General features: G+C 39.6%; 1 protein-coding gene across 3 annotated transcripts in view; it reads left to right on the plus strand.

Annotated features, from left to right (window-relative positions):
• WASF3 (WASP family member 3) overlaps nucleotides 1-11,504 on the plus strand; it is a 115,473-nt gene extending 103,969 nt beyond the window's left edge. For all 3 annotated transcript variants that reach the window (XM_033950209.1, XM_033950211.1, XM_033950208.1), the window contains exons 8-10: nucleotides 4,487-4,747; nucleotides 5,507-5,862; nucleotides 11,004-11,504. In XM_033950209.1, the coding sequence (XP_033806100.1) occupies nucleotides 4,487-4,747; nucleotides 5,507-5,862; nucleotides 11,004-11,161 (775 nt within the window). In that variant the 3' untranslated portion in view covers nucleotides 11,162-11,504. The remainder of the gene's footprint in view (nucleotides 1-4,486; nucleotides 4,748-5,506; nucleotides 5,863-11,003) is intronic.
• Nucleotides 11,505-11,942: the final 438 nt, after the last annotated feature.

Raw genomic sequence — 11,942 nt, forward strand, 5'->3', positions numbered from 1 at the left:
GTGGGTACTTTTCCCTGTCAAAATTAACACTTGTAATTTTTTAAATGCAAAATTTAGGCACACTATTGCCTCCTTTCTGAGCCAGTCTACTTTTTGGCAGCTGAAAGTATGTGTTCTGATAATTGGTACACTACATGGTGCAAAATGTGGGCAATGTTCAGAAAACTAACTTACCTGAGTAAACAGTCATTAAAAAATTAACCCTCCCTTTTTTTACAAAGCTGCGGTAGCGGCTGCCGCGCAGCAAATGTTCCAATGCCCATTAAATCCCTATGGGCATTGGAGTGATTACTGCAACCTCTATTGCAGCTTTGTAAAAAGAGCCCTAAGTAATACCTACCAAACTAGATTCTTGTGATGAAATTTAATGTGAACAAAGTGATGCACATTGAGTAGAATAATTCCAATCATAGTTACTTGATGAGTCGCCAACTAAAAAGAGATCTGGCTGTCGGGGAGAGTGTGGCGCAGTGGTTAAAGCTACAACCTCAGCGCCCTGGGGTTGTGGGTTTAAACCCATGCTGCTCCTTGTCACCCTGGGTAAGTCACTTAATCCCCCTATTGCCCCCAGGTACATCAGATAGATTGTGAGCCCGCTGGGACAGACAGGGAAAAATGTTCGTGTACCTGAATAAATGAATGTAAACCATTCTGAGCTCTCTTGGGAGAACGATATAGAAAAATAAATAAATAAATAAATCTTGGACAATATGTTGAAAACTTCTGTTTAGTGTCTGACAGTGGTCAAAATAGCAAACAGAATGCTAGGAATTATTAGGAAAGGTATAGAAAATAAGACAAAGAATATTATAATTAGAGAATGACATGGGGACAAATTTTTCCCCGTCATCACAGAAACTCATTTTCCCGTGCCATCCCAGTGAGTTCTTTTCCTGCCCCTGCCCCATTCCTGCAAGCTCTGTCCTCCTCTGAACAAGCCTCGAACACCTTAAAATCATAAGTGTCTACGGCTTGTGCGGTTAGCCCTTTCAGGACCAAGGGACATATTTGTCCCATAACTTTAAAATCCTATAAATTTTGATTGGGATAGTCTACAGTTCTAAATTTGATATGTACGGATTCCATATGATACTGCCTTTATGTAAACAAACTGGTTCCGACATTCATTCATTAGCGTCGTTGCCAGATTGACGAGAAGATTCACTTGCCACACTGTCCATAAGCCAGAAGTGTGATTTAAAAAAAAAAAAATAATGATATTTCACAAAAAAAATCAATTTTTTGGCATCTGCAAGCCCTTTTTACCATAAAAATGTCGTCAAAACCACAAAAATTGGCCTACGATCCTTATGGTCCTGAAAGGGTTAAGGCAGAGCCTACGAGAATGGGACAGGGACAGTGACAAAACTTGCGGGGATGGGATGGGAAAATTGAGTTCATGCGGGAATGGGGAAAAATTTGTCCTCCTGACATTCTCTAATTATAATGCCTCTGACTCCACCCTGAGTATTATGTACAATTCTGATAGCTGTCTCTCAAAAATGATACGTATAGCTGAATGGACTTTTGTGCTTGGAAAAGAGACAGCCGATAGAGGTCTATAAATCAAGAGTGGTGAATAGACCTCACCTGGAGTATTGTGTTCAAGTCTGGTCGTCTTATCTCAAGAAAGATATAGCGGCACTAAAAAAGGTTCAAAGAAGAGTGACCAAGATGATCAAGTTTCAAGTTTATTTATATTTGATTGTTCGCTTAATAATTCTAAGCGAATAACATAACAGTAAATTTTGGGATAAAAACAGTTAAAAATATTATTACAGCTTAAAAATATTATTAACTTAAAAATAAAAAGACATGGTCATGACAAACTGACAATACAGACAATACTGGAATGATTGGAGAAAACATAAGGGGATAAAAGTTACAAAATTGTTGTTTCCCCGCAGGGAAGAGAAGAAAACTTGAAAGGGTAGGATAGAACACTGGGGTTGGGGTATAATTAAAGTAAAACCTTTTCACATTTTAATTATTTTAAATTTATCGAGGAAAAAATTCCTCTTTAAAGATTAAAAGAAGCTTTAAAAAGAAATGTTTTTAGATTGGTTTTAAATAAAGTGAGGTCTTTGATATTTCTGATATATAAAGGGAGAGTATTCCAAATAAGCGGGGCCTTGACTGAAAAAATATCGTGACGCCTAGTTCCTATTACTTTCAATGAAGGGACCATGATAAAGGGGATGGAACTCCTTTCGTATGAGGAAAGACTAAAACGGTTAGGGCTCTTCAGCTTGGAAAAGAGAAGGCTGAGAGGAGATATGATAGGTAGCATGGAATGTTGCTACTCCTTGGGTTTTGGCCAGGTACTAGTGACCTGGATTGGCCACTGTGAGAATGGGCTACTGGGTTTGATGGACCATTAGGCTGACCCACTAAGGCTATTCTTATGTCATTATGTTATATTTACTCTTTCAAAAAAATGTTAATTCTATGGGTCACTACCTGAAATTAACAGGTGACAGATTTAAAACAAATCATATAAATTGTTTTTTTTACTTTATGCACAATCATGTTGCGGATGGGGTTGAGGCATCCAGTGAGCTGGTTTAAAATATGGCTTGGACAAGTTCCTGGAGGAAAAGTTTATATATAAGCCATTATTAGCCAAGTGGATTTGGAAAAGCTATTGTTTATCCCTGGGAGTGAGCAACACAGATAGATCTACTCCGGGCACTTCTTGTCACTTAAATTAGCTGCTATTATAGAGAGGATGCTGGGCCCAGTGCATCCTTTGGTACTTACGATGGTAGAGCTTTTCACAATATCCTTTTAAAACTTTTATTTTAATTTAGTATTTTCAGTGGTGTAGCTATGGGTGCACCTGGGTGGGCACCACACTGCCCTCTCCCCTCTCTTCTCATAAGGTCCCAGCATCTGCCCTCCTACCTCTCAACACTGACCCTCCCCAGTATACCATTACACGTGTTCCTGGCATCACCGACGACATTTCATATTTCCTGTCTGATGGGAAGCGGCAGAGAGAAGCTTTCGGGGCCAGCCCAGCAGCAAAAATGAATCACTGCAGGCCCTGGGATTACATGTAAAGTATACCGGGGAGGGTTAGGGTTGGGTCTAGGACAGCTGTTTTAGTGCTGAATCAGCCACAATGACTCATCTTACAACCCAGCATGGAATGGGATGATTCATGGCTTATTTTTTTTTTTTGGGGGGAATACCTCTCTCCTACATTCCCCCTGAATTAAATCTTAATTCCCCCACTGTCCTCCAGCCAGGATTGGAGCCCGGGATCCTGCAGAAAATGCTGCCCCCTGCTGTTGAGAGTGTTCAACCAATCAGCGGAATGGGACGATTCAGCATGGCTGCAATGAACAGCCCACGATGAAGTGACTGCTTTAAATCATCCCATTTCTGGGAGGTCAGCATTGAGAGAGAAGATGAAAGATGTGGAGGAGAGAGGGGGGAGATATTGGATAGGTGTTAAAAACCTGCATTTAAAAAAATATCTCCAGGGGAGAGAAGGGTGAGGATGGGCCCATCCAAGTTAACTGTGGGCCCATCTAAAATAATAGATCTGGCTATGCCGCTTCTGTTTATAGTTGTTATAATTTTAAAAATCTCGTATTTATTTATTTGAATTTATCCTTAGCACTAAGCCACATGGCTAAAATGTTATTTAGTCTCAAGTTCTTATATTGATTATTACAGAGTTTAGAAGGGCTCCCCATCTGGTTGAATCTAAGATGGCTTATATCACAGATTATTTAACCAGAGGGGAGCCCTTCTTAAATTGGGCATCAGCAGTATTGCTGAAAACACTGTTTAGCAGAGACTATTCCTTTTCTAAGTGCCTTTTTCCAAGCTTAATTTAGCTTCTCGGATCTTAGCTAAGGCAAGAACTATAAATAGGAGGTCCTAACAGTACTCAGTCCAGTATTTAAACACCAAGGCCAGCGATTTATTTTATTTAAATTCTGGTTGCAACGTATATAAATCGCCCACATATATCCAGAAGCAGTGCTGCTCAACATACATTATGCATACATCAGTGATCAGCACTGCTGTACAGATAGCAGTTGAATATTGCTGACTATCCATATAATTTGGTGGAACATCCATATTCCGCCCTCACCCCACCCCGGCTAAGAGTATGTGGCAGTCCGAATTTTGAGCTACAGTATCTGGATGGCGCCACTGAAAGTTCACGGATAAGGAGCCACCCTTTTGAGTTTCCTTCTACATATCTCACTATGGGCTATATCAGGGTTAAGGAACTCCGGTCCTCGAGAGCCGTATTCCAGTCAGGTTTTCAGGATTTCCTCAATGAATATGCATGAGATCTATTTGCATGCACTGCTTTCAATGCATATTCATTGGGGAAATCCTGAAAACCCAACTGCAATACGGCTCTCGAGGACCGGAGTTCCCTACCCCTGGGCTATATTGTAGATTAATGGATATTAAATTTCCTTACCTAACGTCTTCCTTTCCCTGTTTAATTACGTTTTAGGTCTCATGCCTCAGATGCTACAGATTATTCTTACCCTGCTACTCCAAATCATTCTCTTCATCAGCAACCCGTGACACCTTCTCGTGCCACTGGTGATGCACAACAGCACATAAGTACAAGCCAAGCACATGAGCATGACTATAGACCACCTTCTGGCATGAGGCATGCAACTTTGAACAGACCTCAGCAGCCACCTCCACCCCCTCCGCAGGTCTCAGATGGACCTCAGAGTTCCATGCCCTTGGCACCAGTTGATCACGGGTAAAACTTTAATTTTGATTATCAGCTTTTGTAGTTTCTGCTGCAAGTAGTAACGTCTTGAATGAGGTAAAAATCAGCCTGAAAAATAAACATTGCATAATCTGGAAGTACTATAGTAATTATTTTAATAAATGTTGGTCATAGGAGTGCTAAACTATACACAGCTTTGATGGAGTATGTTGAGCTTTTGATGCCTTAGAAAAGGAAGCGATAACGGTGTAACAACATTTTTAGTACTTAACTCTGTGACATAAAAATGTAATTAGAAGTTTTATGACAGCACGAACAATAATAAATGTTTAAAACTTCAAACTACTGCACCTCAAATTTGGAATTCCCTCCCTATTTATTTAAGGGAAGAGCGCAATCTGGAGAAATTTAAGAGTAATTTAAAAACTTTTCTTTTTAAAGATGTTTTTGATAATTAGCTAACTAGTTCGTTGGTTACATTTTTAATTCCATTGTACAATATTAAGGTTTTTTGTTTTCCCTGCCTTTTGTTTTTTCCCTGATTGTCTTACTTTCCTTTAATGATTTTGTATTTCATTCTCCTTTATCCTTTTATTTATGGTTTGTTAAGTTTGTCTATTAGTCCGCTTGGACGTAATATATTACTAAGTATTGTATTCCCCAAATATTGTAATTTTAAAATGTTCATCACTTAGAAATATGATTAAGCGATTAATCAAAAATTTTATTAAACTTGAAACTTGATCAAAATTCTCATATAACAAATATCTGTCATTTCTTTTCTATCAGGATGCATCCATCTCAGGTGGAGTATTACAGTCCTTTAGGACCACCCCCACCACCCCCTCCTCCTATGATTCCTTCAGCTCAGACTGCTTTTGTTAGTCCCATTCAGCTTCCTGTACCATCTTCCCATTCTGGACCAGTGAGTGGTGCTACCTGTGTTGTTCCACCTCCATCTATTGGGCATGTTACAGCTCCTGTTCCTCCAGGGCCACCACCTCTCCCTCCAGGCCCTGCTGCTTCAGCATCTTCAATTATGCCCTCCCCAATGCACTATCCTGCAGCTGCTGATACAAAACATGAACCTTCACATCCACCAGGTGGTGACGCGCGAAGTGATCTTCTTGCTGCAATTCGTATGGGTGAGTAGTATTTAAAAAGTTCAGGAACTCTTACATTGGTACTATGGCCATCTTGATTGGTGTTCAAAATTTCTAGGGAACAGTACAATGAGCAGTCTGACTTGTATAAGTCATCTGTCGTGGAATGTTTATCTGTAAACCATTTCCAAAAGAAAAAATGGTGCAATATTCTGATTAAATACAAGGGAGAAGGCAAATTTTGTTCATTGAAATCAAAGGCCCTGATTCTATCAGTGGTGCCCAACCAAGCTCTGCGCAGAACTCAAAATTGGTTAATTGATTAATTGGCATAATTGACATGGTACTTGACCATACTGTTAAAATCCTGGCCTAATAAACTGGCCCCTAACATTTTGATGCCTAATAGTGCCTCAGTTGAGTTAGGTGCCATGAGGTGTGATTCTATAAATGATGCCTAGTGGTTGATTGGCAACCGCACCGAATGATGCCTAGGAGTTAGGTGCCACTATGGGTCATCTATAGCAGTGATTCCCAACCCTGTCCTGGAGGAACACCAGGCCAATCGGGTTTTCAGGCTAGCCCTAATGAATATGCATGAGAGAGATTTGCATATGATGGAAGTGATAGGCATGCAAATTTGCTTCATGCATATTCATTAGGGCTAGCCTGAAAACCCAATTGGCCTGGTGTTCCTCCAGGACAGGGTTGGGAACCACTGATCTATAGAATCAAGGCCAGAAAACTTGAATGAAAATACACACATGGGTCATGTGACTGTTGTATAGTGTTGAAACCATTTCCTAGTGCTTTATGTGACATGTTCTCTGGAGACAGGCAGGGCAGATGCATTGGGGAACATTGTGTGGTGATTATTATCCGATAGGTGAGTTTGCTATCAAAAATCCGTTGGACACAATTCTTTTCTGTAGTTCAGTGCACATTCTACAAACTACAAATGACTCGTTCAATCTTGCATCTTCACCCACCAGCACTCGTTATCTTAATCCACTCATTAGTAATCTCACACATCGACTACTGCAATTCTCCACATAAAAGATCTTCAGCTGGAGCCGCAATGCTGGAAACCGAGCTAACTAGTGTGCACGCAGCATCGTGGCACCAATTGACCCCTCTTGATACTAATGTTAACCAGCATGAAGAAAAGTTTGTCTCTTTGACTCAAAGGGTGCATTGTTTGGAACAACAATTAAACCAGCAACAACATCCATTTAATTACTCATTGCTTGTTAGAAACCGTGGAAAACAGACTTAGGATATTAGACTTGAGATTTGTTAATTTTCCTAAATCCCCTATGAAATGCCTAGAGATATTTTGAAAAAGTATTTTGGTGAGATCTTGTCCTGTATCGGTAGCATGGAATATTGCTACTGCTTGGGTTTTGGCCAGGTACCAGTGACTTAGATTGGCCACTTTGAGTCTATTCTTATCCCCCATGAAGAATTCCCTCTTATAGCTAAATGCTATTTCTTGCTCTTAAAAGCTCGTCAAGGTAGTGGGCAACAACTGGTGGAAGCTTTTGGAGTTGGATTGGATGTAACAACTATTTTTGAGTAAACACCAAAAAGTCCAACAGGACAGAGAACCCACAGGTATAAAACAGTACAAAAGGAAGTGGGGAAAGGACAATGAGCACTCCACTGAAGAACACTTATGTAAAACCAACTTGTTTATTTCATAAAAGGACACAAGCAGAAGCAAGATAAAAGAGCAAGATAAAAAGAGAATATTGAACTTATTTTTTAAGAATCGTTTAGTATAATTTCTGGGACACACAATCTGGATATTTCAGATTTGTGTAAATCTGATAGGAGGAAAAAAGTTATTAGTGCAGCCTAAGAGGCTAAATCTTTGGGCATGCAAGTTATGGTATACTTTCCTTGTAAATGTGTTTGTATGAAGCTCAAAAATATATGTGGTTTTTTTGAACCACTGCAATTTACCACTTCTATGGAAAATAAGAAGCTACTTTCTCCAATCAATGCACCATCATCTTGAGAAACACCTGGAGTATATTGACTTGATTGGAAGATTAGGATAATACCGGTTATGAAAGTGCTTTAGATGTTTGGCCAATGGGACAGGTAGTTTTCTTATGTATAATTACTATGATAGTAATCCTTCTAATTTTTTCTGATTTTTGGATTCTCCCCCTTATAGTTCTAGTTTAGGCATGTTTTTGATGTTAGATAAGTTGGGTAATAAGATCACTTATAGATTGTATAACCCTGTAATCCTTTCCTTATAACTCCTATACAGTGTTCCCCTGCGAATTCATGGTTTGCGAATCGCGGACTCACTCATTTGTGGTCTGCTCTGACCGTCTCTTCTTGTAGTAAAGTTGGGCTAAACCAATCAGGAGCTGTGTGTCAAAGCAGCTCCTGATTGGTGTAACCTGACTTTACTATAGAAGGAGGTGGTTGGAGCAGATCGCGAGTGATTTTCTTTACCCACCGATGCTCCAGCTGCCCTCTCCTGCCTTTCCATCTGCCCTAATTCGTGGAGGTTCCTAGAATGGAATCCCCGCAAATTTCAGGGGAGTACTGTATTAGCATATTATTTTTCTTATATGACTCTTTTTGCTAATCAAACGTTGTGTTTGATGTAATATTTGAAAATGTAATAATAATTTAAAAAGTGTCGGATTTCAATTTATTGATGGACCCAAAACGGTCCATGTTTCAGCATATCAGCCTGTGTCAGAGGTCATCCAGTAATATGAAATTTAAAGAATACATTACATTACATTGGTGATTTCTATTCTGCCATTACCTTGCGGTTAAAAGCGGATTACATATGAATTGTCAGGACATTTAGAAGTACATAAGTAGTAATTTGGACATTTTTTAAGTTGCTAAGGATTGGAGAGTATTGCCGGTGATGCTTGAGATAGATCTAGCTGTATTAGTTTGGTTTTATGTATTTTTTGAATAGTAGGGTTTTTGTTTCTTTTTTCAAGGTTTTGTAGTCTGTGGTTGAAATCAGTAAGTTGGAGAGTTGGTGGTCCAGTTTTGCTGCTCGAGTGGCTAGGAGGCTGTCGTACAGTTTGTTTGTTTGTTTGTTTTTCATTTCATGTTTTTGGTTAGAGGGTGCGTGAATGGTGTGTGGGTTCTCCTGTGTCTGGTTGAGGTAGATTGAATTAGTCGGTTGTTTCTGTAGGCTGGGCTGTCTCCGTTTATGGCTTTAAATAGTAGGCAGTAAAATTTGAAGAGTACTGTCGCTTGTATAGGGAACCAGTGAGAGTCATGGTATGCCTCTGCGATGTGGTCGTATTTCTTCAGTGAGTAGATAAGTCTTAGGGTTGTGTTTTGTACTGTTTGTTGTTGTTTTATCATGGTTGCTGGGCAAGGGAGCTATAGTACGTTGCAGTAGGACTAGGGATTATACCACGGGCTGGAACTGTTTTCTGTCGAAGAATTTTCAAACTTGTCTTGGGTTTCTCATGACTGTGAAATAAAATCATCCAGTAGACTAAAACCTTGCTGCTGTTGACAGTGGACCAGGGCTCATTGTCAACAGCAGCAAGGTTTTATTCTATTCTATTGGATGATCTTGTTTCATCAATTCTTTCAATTTCATTTCATTGGATGATCCCTGGCACAGGCGGATACACTGTAAAACAGCCCATCTCGGGTCTATCTATAAATTGAAGTTTGATTGCCTGAAACTTGAAGGCCCTTTGCACTTCCTTTGTGACTTGTACTGAAGTCTCTCTCTGCTTTGATAGAAAGTCAGATTTGAAATGTGTAAAGCAAGGGAAAACCAACAAAACCTGCAGTACAGGTACACAACAAGCAAACAAAACAAAACTGCAGGGAAATGTACAAGGTACAGGAATTTTAATCAGGCAAAAAGTTGTGGAACAAAATACATGAAAAATAACATAAAAATATCCAAATTGCTGGTTCAAATATTTGTGTGGACTGGACCCGACACGGTCCGTGTGTCAAAGAAACACTCCTTCCTCAGGCGTCCCAGTTGTTGGTATGCAAAATATGAAAAAACCCAGATTGGATAAAAACAAAATCTTAAAAGAACGGGCATGAAATTATCCTGTATAAAGCGCTGCACTGTAAAACTTGTACCTGAAGTCTTTCTCTGCTTTGATAGAATGTCAGATTTGAAATGTGTATCCTGCCTGTGCTGGTAGACATGGCTGGCACCCAGGGCAGAAATTTGGGAGGGGACCCCAAAGCCTACTACTAGGCCACGCTGCCTTTAGCTTCCAGCAGGTTTAGGGCTCTTTCTGGCTAAGAGACAGTTACCCTAGTTGCACTCCCCTAACACCATCCCTGGAATGTGTGATTTGTATATTTTGCGCAGTATAGATGAAAGTAGATCTTTCTATTTCTTTGGTGGTATACTACATGAAAGGTGTGGCTTCTTGGGATTTTGGTTTCATTTATGTTTTATCATTTTTGGTCAGCTATTATGCATTTGGCATTTGTGTTCTTTATGTGTGACAGAGGTAGAAAATTCATGTTAATTTGTCCTGTTCAGTTTCCCTTCTCCCCCCCTCACCCCCCGAAATATCCTCTCCACTATTGGGAAAACTGGGGTTTTGTTGATCCTTCTTGTGCACTGTTTGTGATTTATAAAATGACAGTTGTACAGAATATTGTTTTTTTGATACTTTTAATAAAATGATTTAACTATAAAATCATTAACAGATTATACGAGGATGCACAACATATAATATGTTCATATAATAATTCAAAATATGAGCTGATACCTTTTTCAGAATTCCAGAATGTAATTACCTTTTTGAGGCTTGTACGAATGAGATCACACTGTGCTTGCCGGGGACAAGGACAGAGTACACATGGACAGAGTTTGTGAGATGGGGACAAACTCAGTCCCTCTGTCATTCTTTAGACTTCCATTGCAGAGTTTTTAAATCATCTTATTATCCAAGAATGCCGATCCTTTTTCTGTATACAGTTTGTCAGCACATTTTCTTTTGGCATGGTTTGGGAAAGCATTTTTCTGAAAGCAGTCTCTTGACTCCTGAACTGAATCTTAAAGCAACAATGGAGCCTATTTTTAATCATATGACTCAGTTTGATCTGATAGCAGCATAATGTGTGCTATCATTCTGCTTGTCTATATATAAAGGGAATCTTTGTAAGTATTAAGCCTGCCTTTCATTGCTTTTCTGCAGGAATTCAGTTGAAAAAGGTCCAAGAGCAACGTGAGCAAGAAGCCAAGCGAGAACCTGTTGGGAACGACGTGGCAACCATTCTTTCAAGACGTATCGCGGTGGAGTACAGCGATTCGGATGACGATTCTGAGTTGGAAGAAAACGACTGGTCAGATTGAAAGCAAGAAATAGTTCAGTGGTGACTGGTTTCAAGTGAATATTAGTAGTCAGAATTGTGCAGTTGATTTTGTATTTTCTATACTTTTTAAACAATAAACTGCAGAGTGTTGTAAATTTGTAGTTATCTACTGAAAGCACTAAGAGGTTTGCATTATTTGCTATAAGATAGTAACTTTTATATTAATGTAATTGATTCATGCAGCAGCAAGTACTTGCCGTGCAGTAAAATGGCACCAAAATGATAAATTTCCATGGTCTAAGCAAAAAATGATGGTGCAGTGATTGAATTGTGATGGGAATCAGTATTACACTTAATAAAAAAATATATATGTTGCAGCTTGATTTTAGTCAATTTTAATTTGTTCAGTATTACTATATGGTATTATGAAAGAAACAAAGTTATAGAATTTGGATTATAAATGTGATTCTTAAGAACATAAGAATTGCCGCTGCTGGAGCTTACAGGAATGGGGCAAGGACAGGGACAGCAACAAAACTCACGGGGACGGGGAAATTGAGTTCCTGCCGTCTCAGTTAAGGTACTGGTCTTTGACCACCAGAGGGCCGCCGCGTGAGCGGACTGCTGGGCATGATGGACCACTTCTGTCCTTGCCCCATTCCTGTAAGCTCTGCCTTAACACTTACGATTTTAAAGTGTTTGAGGCTTGTGCAAATGAGGACAGAGCTTTCAGGAATGGAGCAGGGACAGGAAAGGAACTTGCCGGGATGGGAAAATGAGTTCCCGTGGGGATGGGGAAAAATTTGTCCCCATGTCATTCT

The sequence above is a fragment of the Geotrypetes seraphini genome, chromosome 6, assembly GCF_902459505.1.
Source record: "Geotrypetes seraphini chromosome 6, aGeoSer1.1, whole genome shotgun sequence".
NCBI lineage: Eukaryota > Metazoa > Chordata > Amphibia > Gymnophiona > Dermophiidae > Geotrypetes > Geotrypetes seraphini.